Source organism: Cydia pomonella, chromosome 16 (genome assembly GCF_033807575.1).
Source record: "Cydia pomonella isolate Wapato2018A chromosome 16, ilCydPomo1, whole genome shotgun sequence".
In the NCBI taxonomy this organism is placed as follows: domain Eukaryota; kingdom Metazoa; phylum Arthropoda; class Insecta; order Lepidoptera; family Tortricidae; genus Cydia; species Cydia pomonella.
This window is the reverse complement of record NC_084718.1, coordinates 19,271,065-19,290,004: the sequence shown is the minus strand read 5'-3', so window position 1 is coordinate 19,290,004 and position 18,940 is coordinate 19,271,065. Positions and strand designations below refer to the sequence as shown.

The window sequence follows — 18,940 nt, the reverse complement described above, 5'->3', positions numbered from 1 at the left end:
TCCGGCGAACTGGTAATCAGTGGGCCCGTTAAGAAATATTATTTTAGAATATTGAGAATCGTTCTATATAAACATGTACAGTAGATTAGAGTAGGTACATTTTCAATGACGCGATAAAAGTTACAGGTGTATTCCTCCAAAAATATTTGATATAATCACATATGACTTTCATTAACAAAGTAGATACTACGACCACTAAAGATAACGATTACACACAACATGTTTTCGTTATTGGGATGATTATTTAATCAATTTTTAAATACGCAGATCATATCGTTTATTATTTTTCTTTAATTCAATTAAATTAACCTTTATTTCAAGCTCAGGCTCATACAATGTTAGTTACAACAACAGAAAAACTTAAAATTATGTTAGTAACAATAAAACTAGCCAGTTACAACGGTTCACTGTTACTGGGCTTGTGAGGTCCGCAACAGTGCACAATATACGGACAGTCAATCGGCCTGTTAGTTATTCGCAAAAGCTGACAATCGCGAATAACTAGCAGAGTTGAGAGCGCAGGAAGGTTTTCATGGTGGCGGACACAAATCAAACAATTATCGTCATGCAGGAAATATATTGTATAATTTTTTTATACTACATCGGTGGCAAACAAGCATACGGCCTGCCTGATGGTAAGCAGTATCCGTAGCCTATGTACGCCTGCAACTCCAGAGGAGTTACATGCGTGTTGCCGACCCTAACACCCTTCCACCCCTCGTTGATAATAAATATTCATGTCGTTGTGTATAATTAATATTCATTTGGTATTAGGTACACACAACGACTGTAGATGCTTCGAAGTATTATTTCAATTATCTTTTAAAATTAGTTAATAGACACTTAAAACTTACATATGCGGCTTGTGAGAAATGAAAGAGAGAGAACTCCATGGTCATTTAACTTTTTATAGGAAGGGAGCATAGACAATTATGAAAAAGTGTATTTTTCTAACAATAACAGACAGGCCGATATCGTCTGGTGAACTGTAATCAGTGGGCCCCTTAGGATGATGTTGGGTTGAAGCTGGAATGCACGCTCCGCACCAGCGATGCGGCTCGCAGGCGAGGCTCGCAACTTTGAGACAAATCGAGTGATAAGAAGATGGAAAGATAATTTTAACATTTGTAGTAGGTATCCAAAAATAAAGAGGAAACGGGAAATGGAAATTTAAGGACTGAAATGCCTTCAAATTTTATTTAGGTATTTTTGTTTATTATTCCCTTTTTTTATTTTTGATCTTAGGCTAGGTCATTTATAATATGAATATAAAAACACTTACAAAACAATACAAAATACATAAAAACACATTATAAAAAACCTAACCTATTATTATTATATTATTCCATACTTTTCACTAATGGGCTCAATTCAAATTCATAAAATTGATATTGTATACGTCAGTAGGCATACAATTACAGATTATAGATACGTATCATACATTAAATTAAATATTACAATTTGGCCGCAGTGGAGGCGTTCAGACCCTGAGCATAGGCGTATTTAATTTTTCTTCAATACCTACACTTTTTCAGTTTATAATTTATACATTTACAATTATTTGTATTTATTGAACATTTCTAAATACTTGTTATAAAGAAAATCGTCGATAGAGTACGAAGCATCTTTAACTAGTTTTGTTTTCATTTGTTGTACCTACAAATGGAGCGCAAAGGATGACTCACGCTACAACAGCCCGGGCTCGGGCCGGGGCGTTCGACTTCAGTTTTCTATAGAAACATCACGTGATCTCCGATCACCTGTCATAGAAAAAGAAGTGTCGGAAGCTATGGCCCGGCCCCGGCCCGGTATACCGCGTCATTCTTAATTCGGGGCCTTGCACCCGTAGATGAACTTAAATATTCGTCCGTTTAGTTGTTTATTATGGCTGCTGTGACAACCAACCCCTGAACCAACCATACCCAGTCTCCATTCCATCGCTGTTCCGAGCACAACACAGCATATAGATGGTCGCAAAGTGATGGAAATGATTTGCTAGTCTACAAATGAAACGCAACAGTTAATATCGATGCATGAGTGATGCTGTCGGCGCCATAGGCGATTGGATAATCGAGATCAAAGATGCCGCATTCACTACGGAGCACGATCAATAATGAATGATTGATGACTCAGTATTCGATACAGTATGTAGACCGGAGCAACGTTAGTGCATTACTTATGTGTATTGCATAATTTATTAAATAAAAAAGCCAACGCACTAAATCGCTTTGTGTGGTATGGCACAGCACAGCGGATGTCATTCCTGATTTAGAGCAGAGCCCAACTGGGGAAATCCAGCTTACAGAAAACCGCAGCTAAATAACACTAGACCCTACTCATAGTGTTGTGTTCCTGCCGGTGAGTAAGGTTGCTACAGCTCAACGAGGGTGCGGAATGTAAGGGTCGGCAACGGGTATGTAACTCCTCTGGAGTTGCAGGCGTACATAGGCTACGGAGACTGCTTACCATCAGGCGTAGTATAAAAAGAAATCTATTTTGATAGCCGCTTGAAAAACTGCTTTCAAGTACAAAAAATCGGCAAGAGCATGACGGCCCGTCCTCAGTGTAGGGTTTCGTAGTTACCATTCTGTCCAAATAGACCAAACGGGGACTATTATTAAGTATCATGTACATTACAAGGATAAGGGAGTTTATTATTTTGCAGCGCTTCGTACGTCTTTTTACTGAGAAGAGACTGGACCGATCATGTTCACTATAGTTTTAATTGAAAGTATTTATTAAGCTTTTGTTTGATAATTTTTAGGGTTCCGTAGCCTAATGGCAAAAAAACGGAACCCTTATGGATTCGTCATGTCTGTCTGTCTGTCCGTCCGTATGTCACAGTCACTTTTTTCCGAAACTATAAGAACTATACTGTTCAAACTTGGTAAGTGGATGTATTCTGTGAACCGCATTAAGATTTTCACACAAAAATAGAAAAAAAAAACAATAAATTTTGGGGTTTTTATGGAGAAACCCCAAAATTTATTGTTTTTTTTATTTATACGGGTTTAATGAAAAAATAAATGCTTGAGTTTCAGTTCTATGTATGGACATAGAACTGAAACTCAAGCATTTATTTTTTTCATTAAACCCGTATGGAACCTCAATCATATTTTTCTAAACTGAATAGTTTGCGCGAGAGACACTTCAAAAGTGGTAAAATGTGTCCCCCCCCCCCGTAACTTCTAAAATAAGATATTGATTTGAACGAGATCTAGTAAGTAGTTTTAAAAAAACGATAACTTTTGGGGGTTCCCCATACTTAGAACTGAAACTCAAAAAACATTTTTTCATCAAACTCTTACGTGTGGGATAGGTCTTCAAAAACGATATCGAGGTTTTTAATAAGTATATTTTTTTCCTAAACTGAATAGTTTGGGCGTGAGACACTTCCAAAGTGATAAAATGTGTACATTGTGTCCTGTAACTTAACGCTATGGAGTGTTAACCATTGGCATGTTGGCTACGCCGGCAGGTGACTAAAAAAGTTCCTGCGGCTTTAGTCGTCTCCCTTACACATCGCTCGTAAAAGTCTTTACAAGAACGGGTGTAACGTTGTATGTCATTCTCATCACAAAACAATGGTGATCTGGACTTTTGGGAGACTTTTGACACTTTAATGAAATGTAAGGGGTACACCGAGCGGATGCTGCCCTTGCCCGTGTCATGGGACGCACGCAGACGCAGCAGCCGCCAGTGTTAGCACTATTGAGAGTTAATGGAATCTAAAACGAACTAGGTTATGGGGTGAAAGCGATGGACTAAGTATGGACTAAGTACCTATAGGATAAACAACCGGACGCCTGCCTATTAAACGGTATCCAATTTTATTTCCGGCAGACGGTGATTCGCCCTCACAAGATGGGCCCCTACAAAAAGCGACATCTAGGATGGCTCAAGGGCAACACGTTGTATTATATGATCAACTTAAATTATATGATCAATTTCATAAATATAACTAGGAAAATATTTACATTAAAGTACTTTATTTATCATAGTTCGGTTACAACGGCGTTCGTTTAAAGTTGAGACGAGATCCAGGCGTTGAAGGCCGTAACACGGGCGAAGCCGGCGGGGAAGTTGCGCTGGCAGCCGCTGACGTGTCCGAACGAGGTGATACCGATCTGCAAGAGAAGAAACCATGTAAGTACACTAGATCCCATCATTTTAGAAAAGAGCTGATACTCTTCAAACTGCTGGATCAATTTCTATCAAACATAGCTAAAAACTATCGCAAGAAAACTCGCATTCACGTCAAAAGACCGCACCGAAATCGATCCATCCGTTTGAGTGCTACGATGCCACAGACAAACAGACATTGGCGTCAAACATATAAGAGCTCTTTTAGAGCATATAAGAGTCGGGGGTTACAATACTGGACTTTTATTATATGTAAAATAAATTGTCTAAAGGCAAATCGTTGCTAGTTAATCTCACAGTTCATCTAGGAAATTGCCAGCGATATCTTTTGTATTAACATGCTTAGTTAAAAAAAATTATCTCCTAACTTTCAGTTTTTTCAGAGCATTGTAATTACTACTTATTGAAAGCATCATCTCTAGGTGTTGTAGACAGTAAGCGCACCAAAGGGCCATCAGATATCCAGTGTAACACCAACCGGATTTTTTGTCTCCTTTTAATTGGTCACGACGGAATGTCAAACAAAATGCTTGTTGTTTATGGAAGGTAGAGGCAAGGAACAGAATCTCCTTAGGCAGAACTGTCAGCTATAAATAATAGTTCCAAATCTCTCCAGAATAGCGCTAGAGTAGCTAAGAACCTAGGCGTTATTGACTGAGTGAAGTGCGCTGTCTATGATTAGATTTTTTTGTCAAGTATTCTAGGTATTGGAGCGCCACCTATTTATGGTTTTTTGTCGGACACTTTTTGGTATATGGAGATTCTGTTCCTTACCTCTACCTTCCATATTGTTGAAATGGCAGTCGGCGCTAACCAGAGTGCATTATTTGCCCAAAAACCTTTAGGGTCTTCTCCCAATAGTAGAAAAGTATTTGGTGATCAGTTAACGTATAAGGGTCTCCCCAAACTAGTCGACGCCGTTTCGGCAAATCGCGTACGGAAAAAGCTTTATGTCAACGCAATAAGAGCGAATAAGTCGTAAATCGGCTCGGCCCACGCGAAACGACGTCTTTCGACGGGAAAACGGCGTTTTGCCGTAAAGCTGTTCGCATTCGTACGACGCTGTTTGCAGCCTACCGCACACGTTCGCATTCGTAAATCTCCTTATACTGCCGTACGGTGCCGGAAAGAGTTGAACGGCTCCGATCACGGCCGAGTACCTACGATATGGACCGGTCAGAGCTGGCGGAAGCCGTTCAGCGTCTTCGACGGCCGAACATAGCTGACGACGGCCGAACAGAGCCGATGACGGTAAAAATGCTGGTAAGCCTTTTTTTCCATGCCCGTCTACGTAAAATATCCATCATCACAGGTTATTATATAATATGTAACAATTACCAAGGAAAATAATCTTACAGGTCTGTTCAATTTCAAACTCAGGTTGTTTGTTACTAACAACCAGTCTCCAAAAATGAGATTTACGATTGCCGATCACCCGCTGTCCTACATCTGTTCGTCGGACTCAACGGCTGTACGTGTGCTGTCTGACGTCTCGACGGCAGGACGGAGCACGGGAGAGCCGACCGTCGCTTTACAACTGTTGCGATAGCAAGTCGCAGGCGATCGGGCGTCTCTACGGCCGCAAGGAGGATGAGACTGCTAAACGCAGGTGTCCGACCGCGGAGACGGTCGATCGGCTAAATGCGAATAGTGTGGTGTAAAACACTCGGCGAAAGCCGACTCCGCGTCGACTGGTTTGGGGAGACCCTAAGTAGTAAGTAAAGGCGTTTGCCAGTCTCCATTATAAGTACTGTGGCCGTCGGTATACACAGAGGGTTGAGGCAAAGTACTGACCAGCTGGTTATCGGCGACCAGAGGACCGCCGGAGTCGCCACCGCAGGTACCGCGGCCGCCGGTGGTGGCCACACAGATGGTGGAGGCCTGGACGGTGGTGGTGCCGTAGGTCTGCTGGCACACGGCGTTGGTGATGACCTGCACCTGCACGTGGGACAGGAACTGGTTGGTGCTGATGCCGGCGGCTGGAAGAATGAAAGAGGTTTTTTTAGACAAATAATGATAAAATAATAATGAATAAGTAAATATTATAGGACAATCATACAATAAAGCCTGTATTGTTGGTTCTAGACTACGGTATACATAATAGATAGAAACTTAGGAACTAATGTTTTTGATAAGCACATAAATAAATACCCTTACCAGGATTCGAACCCGGGACCTCCCATTTCATAGGCATGGTCACTACCGACTAAGCTAAAAAGCCGTGAAAAAAAAAGAATGAAGATGTGCAGGTGTGATTAACATTTTGAGCCTAAATAAAGTGACCATATCTTCCAAAACATTAATATTCATTAAACATGAAATCAGTACCGGTAGCTCTTGAGATCCTTTGATCCTTTACATTAAAATTATATCATTCGAAGCTCAAACAGTCCTACAACATCATAAAATGAAGCTGATATGATTTTTGATCCGTAAGGTCTCTTATTACTTACTGTCGCTGGTTCTGCCGAAGCCAGCAGCCCAGGCCCAGGTGCCGACGAACTGATTAGTTCCGGAGGCAAGAGGGATGTTGCGGATGGTATCTGCAAGAAACGTAACTCGTGAGTGGAAAATAATCGCAAGGTAGAAACAATCATTTGAAGCCTAAAAGTAATTTATAGAATCAGACGTCACTTTCGGAAGTTCATAGTAATTATCTAATGAAGAATAATATTTTGTTGCTATTTCGCTAAATAATATCGGGTATATAATGATTGCAATAAAAAATACGCCATAATATATCAAGTATAACTCTACAACTACATACATATAATCTGCGTTGGTTGTTAGTACTGTAAAAACTTTACGACAAAAATGCTTAGAATAATCCCAAGAAATAGAGATCTTTTAGGGGGATAAGTTCGCCTTTGTACACATTTACTGTATTCTGTGTTATGTACTTGTTTTGTACAATAAAGTGTTTACTACTACTACTAGTAATAATGCGTTATAGAATATTTTATGTCCCGGGGAACGCATTGGTTGGTAGAGAGGCGTCAATGAGATCGGACGTGTTTATGAAAATAATTAATTATTCGCGTGCAAATTTCGTGACTGTCTGCATTTCCAATCGTGCATTATCTGGGTCATTAGTCATCTATCGCACCCACGGCTATAGTATAATGTCTAAGTGGAGCAAAAATGTCGGAAAATAGCCCATTTAATCGTAGTGGACTAACACGCCGCAGCCCGCCCTCAACACCCACACCGCAGCCCGGCCCGCCCGGGCCCGCACCCGCAAACATGCAACAGGAAGAAGAGCCCCCGAAGGTATTTCCTACAAGTGACATCCAAACCTGGCTAAAGAAGATTGAACTGAACCTGCAAGACGTATGCGCTACATCTGCAGAAGGTAAACTTAACTCTGACCAGAAGATTAGAATTAATAACCTGTGTCGTACCGTGACCCACTATGCCTCACAAATGGCTGTTGAATATCAAGCCCTGAAACAACATGCAATCCAAGCATATCAGTCCCGCCAAGCTCACCAGGAAAAAATAGACCTCGCACAACGCTTCAAAGAACTAAAGGAGTCGATTGAGGAATCAAGCCGATCAGTCTCGGGATCTGTCTCGTTTGCCGACGCCCTTAAGAAAAATGGATCAAGGTACGTCCAACCATCTAACATCAGTTCAGTCGCAATTTACCCGGTCGACAAATTGAAATCCAGCGAGGAGACAAAATCCCTCGTTCAAAAGATTATCCGGCCCGACGAAATGAAGCTGCACGTGAGAGGGTTGCGCAAGATCAGAAACGGCGGTGTAGTTATAAGCACTGACTCCAGAGAGGACGTCATAAAACTCAAGCAATCAGCGCAGCTTACGACCTCTGGACTTACTGTTGATGAGCCACAAAAACGCAAGCCCAGAATTGTAGTCATCGGAGTTCCCACGGACATGCAGGAACCTGAAGTTCTGAAATGTATTTACCAACAAAACTTAGCCGATAAATTACAAGGTTGGTCGCTTGAAAAATTTATGGCATCGATTAAGCTAAGTCACAAATCCGGGAAAAAAGGCGCCGAGACCTGTAATTATATAATTGAGGTCTCTGGAGTGATACGCAAGGCCTTAATTACGAACGATAGAGTTTTTGTGAACTGGTCATCGTGCCCTGTAAGGGATTTCACCCTGGTTACCCGCTGCTTTAAATGTCAATTCTACGGTCATGCAGCGAAGACCTGCAAAATGGAGTCTAACGTCTGCGGACATTGCGGCGAAGCGGGTCACTCATTTAAGGAATGTACAAAAAAGGACAAAGCACCAAAGTGTGCAACATGCTTCCACTACAAGAAACCATGCGACCACGAAACAGGCGACGCCGAATGCCCAGCTAGACAAATGGCCGAAAAAAGGTATATAAACTCCATAGATTATGAAGGCGCCTAAGAGCGCTAACTTTTCACATATTTATATAGCACTTATTGTTTTAATTAGTTTAACTACCTATGAATAATAGCATATTCTCTGACCTAGATAGTTTCTCTGTATCAGAGTCTAAAGCATGCGATGTCGAAACTTGCAAACAACACATTCGTCTCTGTCAGAATTCATTATCAATTTTAACTCAAAACATACGCAGTATTTCCAAAAATTTTGATAATTTTAATGTATTTCAACAAAGACTGGATATTACTTGTGACATCATTGTACTGACAGAATGTTGGCTTAATACCCATACTAATCTACCAAATATGCCAGGTTTCATATCGTATAGCAGTAAGTTTAATTATAACCAAAACGACGGGGTAGTAGTTTATGTTAAAAATAACTTAAACATCACAGTTGAGGAACCCCATATACTAGATTGCAATCGGCTTTTAATTAAAATCGGATCAGATACTGCAATATTAGCCTTGTATAGACCCCCCTCCTTTAAAAATATAAGTAATTTTATCGAATCTCTGGATGAAAATCTAAGTAAATTAACATCCTTTAAAAATATAATATTGATAGGAGATATTAATATCAACATACTAGCTGAAAGCAGCGAATCGTCTTTGACAGCCCAGAGCTACCTTAACCTATGCTCTTTCCATGGCTTACTCCCAGCGCACACGCTTCCTACGCACCAAAGCGGGTCTTGCTTAGATCATATTATGGTAAAATCGAATTATTCGGCATTAGCACTTGTTACTAACTCTACAGTGACCGACCATAGAGCTGCCCTACTAACCCTATATCGTAAATCACGTAACACATGCACTCGCACGCAATTTGTCTCTAAATTAAACATAAACAAACTTAGAGATGATTTATGCAATATTGACTTTGGCCCCGTTTATAATTCTGCTGATGCAGAAAATAGTATGCTCTACTTGATTAAAAATGTCCAACAAGCAATATTACTTAACACTTATAATACACGTTTAAATAGCAAGAATTTTAATATAAAACCATGGATTACCCCAGGACTTCTTCGATCCATGAGACACAGGGATAAACTTCACCTGAAAGCTAAAGCAAATCCAGACAATCTTATATTGCAACTGTCGTATAAAAGATATCGTAATTTTTGTAACAACCTATTGAAAAACGTAAAAACAAACTACGACAAAAAACAGCTGGAAATTGCTGGAAAAAACAGTAAATTAGTTTGGAAATATATTAAAAACGTAACATACACAACAAAACAACGTGAATCATCTGCAAGTTTGTTGAAAGTAGGCCCGTCTGAATTGCTAGCTGCAAATAGCACAAATGAATTTTTCGTTAACATAGGCAAAAACCTGGCTGATAAAATCCAGGAGGATCCGTCTTCACCCCCCTCAAGAATACATTTTAGTACATATAAATCCTCGAAATCATTTGTCCTATTAAACACGGATGAAGCTGAGGTTGAAAGGATTATCATGAGCCTAAAAGACGATTCCGCGGTCGGTTGGGATGGCATATCGAACAAAATAATAAAGGCATTCAGACATATCCTGGTTCCACCACTAACATATATATTTCAAAAGTGCATCTCTGAAGGAATATTTCCGAAATGTCTTAAAAAATCCGTTGTAATCCCTGTCTATAAATCTGGAAGCAAAGTTCAAGTAACAAATTATAGACCGATTTCTCTTTTGCCAGCGACATCAAAAATTCTGGAAAAAATTATTAATAATAGACTTGTGCAATATTTGGAGAAGCATGCTTTTTTGTAAAAGACGCAGTTTGGTTTTGGAATTGGAATTGGAATTGGAATTGGTTTTAGGTCCAAGTTATCAACTGCAGATGCTGTACACGAATTGACAGACTATTTAGTTCAGGAACTAGACAAGGGTAACAAGACAATTGGAATTTTTCTGGACCTCGCAAAAGCTTTTGACACCGTTTCTATTTCCATTTTACTGCACAAGCTTGAATCACTAGGTATTAGGGGCACACAGCACAAATTTATCGCGAGCTACCTAAACGGACGAACTCAATGCGTAAAAATAGATAACATCATCAGCTCAGATTTAGAAAACACATCTTACGGCTTGCCACAAGGGAGCGTTTTGGCCTCTACCCTATTTTTAATTTACATTAATGACCTATGCAATCTAAAGATAGATAGTGGCAAAATCATTTCCTACGCAGATGACACTGCGCTACTTTTTTCCGCAAAGTCAACAAACGAGGTTTACGAGTACGCACAACGAGGATTCAATGTTGTAACTAACTGGCTAAAACTTCATCTACTAACACTGAACTCTGACAAAACAAACTTTATAAGCTTTTCCATGCGGAAATCAGATCCAATGTCAAATAATCACACACTTTACGCACATAACTGTGAGGACGAAACAAATAAGCCCTGTACATGCCCATCTATAGCTATTACTGACAACATTAAGTATTTGGGAGTCATTATTGACGAAACTCTCTCTTTTAAAAATCACATTGAAGCATTGTGCAATAGAGTTCGAAAATTAATATTTGTATTTAAAAAACTTCGATCGATAGGTGATCAAACTTTAACCAAGCAAGTATACTTTTCACTGTGTCAATCGATACTAAGTTACTGTATTTCTTCCTGGGGTGGTACAGCTAAAACAACACTAATAAACCTAGAAAGAGCCCAGAGAGCTGTACTAAAGGTAGCTACTTACCGCCCATTCTTATACCCCACTGAACTCCTTTATAAAGCATGTGAAGTACTAACTGTTCGTCAACTATTTATATTAAGCACAACACTTAAGCAGCACACCAAAATTCCTTTCAACACTGCATATACTAACAAAAGGCGCAAAGATATTATATGTATACAAACCGTACAAAGAAAACACGTATTTTCTTCTAGATTTTTTGTCTTTTTGGGCCCTTATTTGTACAACAGGTTAAATTCAAAATTAGACTTATACCCTCTTAGCTATGTTGGTTGTAAGAATATTCTACGACGCGCCCTTCAAAAAATGACATACGATGATACAGAGAACTTACTAATAGTCGTAAAATGATTTCTTACTGTACTTTGATATAGAATACTTAAATAAGTTATTTTGTTAAGGTTATCACCCTACCAGATTTTTATTGTGTACTATTTATAATTATAATTAAGTGAATAATTACAAATTAATTAATATGGTCCTATTCTGCCTGAAACACAGGAACTCCTAGTTCAGGCATTTGTAAACTTTTCCTTATCCTTAATCCTTAGTCTTTAAGTGCTAACACTGTACTTATACTGGTTTCAATAAAATTATTTGTATTTGTATTTGTATTTGTATTGATAGTTTTTCCACCTTTTTCCCAAAGAAATCATCATTATATACCAAATCCACAGTAAAATACTTACTAGTGTAGGTAACCCAGCTCAAACGGATGATAGCAACATCGTTAACGAGGGTCCACATATTATAGCTGCCGTGCATCGTGACATCGCTGGTGGTGATCCTGGTGCCGCCGGAGAAGAGCAGGGTGGAGCCGAGGACCACGGTGAAGGAGCGGGCCGCACCGCCAGTGGACTGCCAGCAATGGGCGGCGGTGACGGCGCGGGTGTTGGAGATGAGAGAGGAGCCGCAGACGGAGGTGGCGCCGGTGCTCATGGTGATGACCAGACCGCCCTGGGAGAAAATGGTTTTAAATATAAGTTGTCTTTGCGATTACGAGACCACGCCACACCTTTAGATGAACTAGTGGCGAGTGTTTTTAGCGTCCCTCCAAGTCAAAGGATTTCAATTATGCTGAGTGGTGTCCTTTTGTAGCCTCTAAAGCAGCATCAATATTTTAATCATGGCATGTTACTTTAAGCAACACGTAAATACTTAGTTTTAAGTGTTCAGAACAATTTAGGTTAAAATATTGTTATTTATGGAATGGGAAGTTAAACACCAGAATGGAAATTGTATAACAAATCCTTTCAACCAAATTTATTTGCTTATCGTAAAAAAGAAAGAAACCTACTTGGAAAGTAAAATGCTCTAGAGCAAAACATATCACTTTCTGAACACTTCATAAAACAACAATGACCCACTTTCAGAGCTTGAGAAATGAAAATATTCGTGCTCACCTCCTAAGGCTAACGGTCCTACCTATAGTACTAATTAAGTTAGATGAAATTTAAATTTGCATTTCTTTTGTTTCGTTTAATTTTCGAACAAAACAAAATCAACCCTAAATCCTACACTATCGGTTCAAAATCCACTGGCAAATGGAAAAGGAAAATTTCACTGAAAAAAAAATTCTTGTAAATATTGGGCCTTAGGAGATTTCATACCAATGTCGGGAATCGAACCCTCAACCATCGGCTTCAGGGGAAGGGTCACTACCAATTAAATAGGCAAGACATCGTCAAAATATATTACCAATCAGAACATATTAAAACTTGTACTCACAAGGTAAGGGTACTGTCCGAGTCCGGCAGCAGCGCCTCCCACGATCCTCCCGCCATCGAAGTCCAGGGCCTCTTCAGCGGCCTTGATGCGAGCAGCCTCGGGGATACCGATCTTGTTGTGGTAGTCCACCTCGATGGGTGCCACGAAGTCCTCGGCCACGGCCGACCCCACCAGACCCACCAAAGTCAAAGCAACCAGCAGTTTCATATTGACCAAATATGCGTTTCCCACAAAAATTTCAGCTATATATACTTTGTATTATCTTTTGAGATTATACAAGTGGGCAGCCTAATCCCGCTTTATAACTAATTACGATTAATTATAATGAATAAATCATGATTGATAGTGTTAATCAATGTGGGGATTAGTCAAGTTAGAGTGAAGATAATATGGCGGTTCCTTAATATTGGTTCCGGGACAAATACTCTACATACTCGTACCACTGAAAGTCTAGGTAGGGTTTTCTACTCAGATCATTCAAGTGTTTAAGTACAAAGGGTATAAGTAATTATAAACTAAACTATTTTACAACTTGAAAATGAAATGCTGAAAAGCAAGTCAAGAACTGTACCAGAATAATTCAGATCGGCTTGATTCCATGGCGCTGCGTAGAGCTATCTCTACGCAGCGCCATGGTCACATCTCTATAGATTGCATTTCCGGACACTTTAAATGTACCAAAAAGAGTAGAATTTACGTCATCTAATACAAAGATGAGACTGGTGGTAACAGATAGGAATGTAGCTTCAGGAACCATTCGTCTGCCAGTTCCTACAATGGCCGTAAGTGCGTCGCACGTACGACATTCTAAACATACATAATAAACGGATATATCGAAGGAGCCAGCCTAATAGGTAAAAAAGGTTACCGTTGCCCACTAAAAATAGGTTTATTAAGTAAACGAATGTCAAATTACATTCTACAAAACGCCTACTGCTTTAAAAATACAGGTGACGCTGTATCTGCGTGGTTAGACACAAAATCTCTTGAAAAACGAAAACTACTCCGAGGAATTATGATACAAGCACGTCATGAAGGCAAATACGCAACCATAAGGAATAATAAGCTATATATTGAAGGAAAGGAACACATTATCCGCGAAGAAAAAACACAAGAATTAAATAAATCATAAGAAACAACACCAGGCACAAGTACTTCACCATCGAACACCCTACCAAAACAAACACTGACAGGTGATAACAAAACGTGTTGCATTGAGGAAAATAGCAACAATACCGACTCCTTTCGTGAATAAAATAACAATTCTTGGTACAAAACGTACAAATAATAATAATTATAATTTATATAGTAGTGTTTCTACTTGAAATAAAAAACAAATTAAAATATTTTCTAATAACAATTTAATTTGTTCTAATACTTCTAATAGTAACTTCTAACGTACAAAGCTTGAAAAATAAAAGCCATATTATTGAATCATTTCTACTAAGCAAAAATGTACCAATAGCTTGTATATCAGAAACATGGATTTCCCAATATCAAAATAAATTAGTCACATTGAATACATACGAGTTTGCAGCGGAATTTAATCGCTGTTTACGCCAGGGAGGCGGTTTGGCGATTCTACTAAAATAAGGCAAAAATAGATATCGCTGAATTATCAAAAGAGTCAGTCTTCGAATGCTGCGCTATAGAAATCCCAAAAGAAAATATGTTATTAGTAAATATGTATCGGTCCGGTCCAGAAATTGATTTTTTTTTGAACAATTAGACAAATTATTATGCAAATGATAAGAAAATGGTTATAGTAGGGAACTTCAATATTAATATGTTGACTAATAACTCTTACTCTACTAGCAGAAGACTTTTAGATACCATGTTATGTTACAATCTAAGACAAATTGTCAAAACACCCACAAGAGACTCGAATAGGTCATGTTCTTGTATACTAGATCTCGTTTTCACTAACGAGGTGAAATATCGCCTGGAAGTTCAAGATAATGGTACATCAGATCACAAAAGCATTCTGATACCAATAGAAATACAAACAACACAGATCAAATCAAAACCATGGTTCATACACAGCAGAATTTTTAATGAAAATAACAAGCAGTTATTTAAGCAAGGGTTATAGTCAATAAATTTGACGTATTATCAGTAACAAATGACATAAAAGCAAATTATCAAGTATTCCACAACACACTACATTTTATTTAAATAAATATATACCAAGGCGAGGTATTAGATTATTGACATAGAGACAAAACAAAACGTGGTTAACAAAAGGCTTACGATTATCATGCATGCATCTAAATTGCTAGGCATCACAATAGACTCCAGTTTAAACTGGAAAACCCACATTTAAAATACTAAAACAAAAATAGATACACATACGGGCTAAGCATACTAAAATCGAACACGAATATTGAATCTGCGTTGTCTGTGTATTTCGCGTATATCTACTCGAGTCTCCGTTATGGTGTGGTCTTGTGGGGAGCCAGCGTAGACTCTCACCAACTTTTCATCATGCAAAAGAAGTGTATCCGCATATTAGCTAATGTCCACATTCCTACTAGTTGCCGCCCTCGTTTTATTAAATTAAAGCTATTAACCCTACCCTCAATATTTATAATGGAAGCGGCCCTCTTTGTTCGAAAACACCCAGCCCTATTCCCGATAAAACCGGAAACATCAAAAACTAGAAGCCAATACAAAAATAAATTACTTCTATCAAAATGTAACTTAGCTATTTTAAAAAGCGGCCAAGTGCGAGTCTGACTCGCCCATGAAGGGTTCCGTACCATTTATGACGTATTAAAAAAACTACTTACTAGATCTGGTTCAAACCAATTTTCGGTGGAAGTTTGCATGGTAATGTATAACATATATTTATTTTAGATTTTTCATTCTGTTATTTTAGAAGTTACAGGGGGGGGGGACACTTTTTCACTTTGGAAGTGTCTCTCGCGCAAACTATTCAGTTTAGAAAAAAATGATATTAGAAACCTAAATATCATTTTTGAAGGCCTATCCGTAGATACTCCACACGTATGGGTTTGATGAAAAAAATTTTTTTTTTTTTATGACGTACCTATTAAAAAAAAACTACTTACTAGATCTCGTTCAAACCAATTTTCGGTGGAAGTTTGCATGATAATGTATATCATATATTTTTTTTTAGATTTTTCATTCTGTTATTTTAGAAGTTACACGGGGAGGGGGGGACACACATTTTTCCACTTTGGAAATGTCTCTCGCGCAAACTATTCAGTTTAGAAAAAAAATGATATTAAAAACCTCAATATCATTTTTAAAGACCTATCCATAGATACCCCACACGTATGGGTTTGATGAAAAAAGATTTATTGAGTGTCAGTTCTAAGTATGGGGAACCCCCAAAATTTATTGTTTTTTTTTTTTTCTATTTTTGTGTAAACATCTTAATGCGGTTCATAGAATACATCTACTTACCAAGTTTGAACAGTATAGCTCTTATAGTTTCGGAGAAAAGTGGCTGTGACATAATCGGACACACAGACGGACATGACGAATCTATAAGGGTTCCGTTTTTTGCCATTTGGCTACGGAACCCTAAAATGGGCCAAAATATAACTAAGTGTATTTCAATTTTCAATAAAATCCCGGACAGTCTCAAACTAGAACCAAGTGACAAATTATTTAAAAATAAACTAAAATACATGTTAATTCACAAATGCTACTATTATTGAGGAGTTTTTGAATGATGAAAAGCTGGGGAAATACAATAGCGCAAATACTCAAAATTTGAATTTAAAATATTTAATTTAATATGACATCGAATTTTAAATGATTGCATGAAATGTTTTTATTTTGGAATTTTCATGTATAATGTATGAAAATAATTTAATATGAGAATATCATAATTGCTAATATATTTTATTTTGTATGTATAAATCGTTACACATTATATAACTTATAAAACTTAAAATCGAAATCTAAAAATAAATAAAACTAATCTCACAATAAATAATTAAAAACTATCCCCCTGCGGCATGGTGCCGTAGATGCTGGCAGCATTTCCTCGTTGTATCGCAATACTTATTCTCTGTGCGAGGAAGCTGCCAGCTCTACGATCACCGGTGGCGAATTTTTTAGCTAAATCCTTGAATATTGTAGACGCATTCGAACCCCACGGGCCAAGGGACTCGAGGCCAAAAGGTACGAAATCGTATTCGGGGCCGAGACCCCTATATTTGATATTTTTTAATTTTTCTGTCGCTTCTGCCGCCGCGCCGGCTTTTGCAGTTGTGCCGTGGAGATGAGACGGGGCTAGGGTGTCTGTGGCGTCCCACACCAGTACCCGTCCCATCTTCCACGAAATTAGTGACATTCCGTCCGGTCTCTTACCATCGTCTCTTACAATACCAGCAGGCTCGAGAAGAGCTGGCACGTTCACGCTGGCAAGAGACCGGCGGAGAATATTTTATTCTATTTTATTTTTAATTGATTTTTTTAGTTTATTTACTTATTTACTTTGACTATTGTTAAAAACTGAATGTATGGAATGTTATTTTTGTCTTATATTTACTTTTAAAATGTTATTTATTATTATTCGATTTTTTATACACACTAATTACGGTAGATATATTATGATGAAATGTACGAGTATTAATATGTATTAGATAGATAGTAAGTTACAAATAGCAATATTTTATGCCCTAACAGGGTGTCATGAATTGACTATAGTACGTTACGATACAAGTGCGAAAAATAGGAAATTCGAAACGAGTGGCGATAAATTAAAACACGACCGAAGGGAGTGTTTTAAATCGACACGAGTTGCGAATTACCTATTCGCACATGTATCGTACAACGTTTTACAGTACATATGGCCCTTTAAATGTTCGACATAGTAACGTAATATGCTTATTTTCGCACAAGTGCGATTAAGTAGCACCATATGTACTGTAAACTATATTTGCAACATCTTATTTATACAATCCGCCACATGCTTCGTCAAAACACAAATGTAATACGCAGAAGCATCGTCACAAACTTATTGTACCTTAACACTAAAACAACTTATAAATTCCGCAACAAGCTTCGTCAAACACACCTATAATCTTATTTTGTAATTATGCAATAAATTAAATGAATTGAAATAAATTTCACTAATTTTTGTAACCGGGCATCTCCAACGTAAGCAATCAGTTCCCTCCATCCAATCTTTAAGTGCCCAGCAGATACACTTTCGGCCATTTGGGAGCTGGCAGACGAGTATTTCTGAAGCTACATATAAATTGCTATATGTTGCCACAAACCTCATCTTTGTATCAGATGACGTAAATTCCACTTTTTTTCGTACCTTTAAAGTGCCCGGTAGTGGCAGATGAGTGGTTTCTGAACCTACATATAAATTCCTATCTGTTGCCACCAGCCTCATCATTATATCAGATGACGTAAATTTTACTTTTTTTCGTACTTTCGGCCAATTATAATTTTTTTTTAACTATTTTTTCTTATCCTTGTATCAGATGACGTAGTAGATCATACGCTCTCCGCCCGTACTATTTTTAGCAATTACAGAAATAGCATGAATGATACGATGGAGATGAATATACATACTTTCGTAGATATCTTAATCAATTGCATAACGATAATTGCACCAAAACAGCAGGCGTAAATGCACCACCGATCTCAAAAAAACATAGGACCAGACCCACCGAATGACGGAGAAACTTTTTAAAAAGTCACCTTAATATGCTGTGACTGGACCTCCACTTTATTCCACGGTTAAGGCACAACTAAAGGATACTGTTTTAGTCACTGAGTTCCTGGTCCACTACTTTGAAAGAGTACTGACAGTATTTTTTTTGTTTTGTTTTTTTTTTCTTCTCTTGAAATATTTTTTTATTTTAGGTTCCTCGTGAGCATGTTGTATATTTTTATTTTTAAATTAAATTATGTGATCAACCTCATATTATGTGTTTTATGTGGGCCATTTTTTTAATACTACGACAAATAGAATAAAAATAAATAAATATTATAGGACATTA

General features: G+C 38.1%; 2 protein-coding genes across 2 annotated transcripts; one reads left to right on the top strand and one right to left on the bottom strand.

The window, feature by feature from the left end:
- Positions 1 to 3,970: 3,970 nt before the first annotated feature.
- LOC133526413 (brachyurin-like) lies at positions 3,971 to 13,179 on the bottom strand. Its single transcript, XM_061863040.1, has 5 exons — positions 12,948 to 13,179; positions 11,909 to 12,176; positions 6,597 to 6,686; positions 5,938 to 6,122; positions 3,971 to 4,127 (listed from the first exon to the last, which is right to left on the bottom strand). The coding sequence occupies exons 1-5, from the start codon at positions 13,152 to 13,154 to the stop codon at positions 4,023 to 4,025; spliced, it is 855 nt and encodes a 284-aa protein (XP_061719024.1). The 5' UTR covers positions 13,155 to 13,179; the 3' UTR covers positions 3,971 to 4,022.
- LOC133526397 (uncharacterized) lies at positions 7,128 to 9,691 on the top strand. The gene has a single exon (XM_061863012.1). It carries the CDS (start codon positions 7,285 to 7,287, stop codon positions 8,530 to 8,532), a length of 1,248 nt encoding a protein of 415 aa, XP_061718996.1. The 5' UTR covers positions 7,128 to 7,284; the 3' UTR covers positions 8,533 to 9,691.
- Positions 13,180 to 18,940: the final 5,761 nt, after the last annotated feature.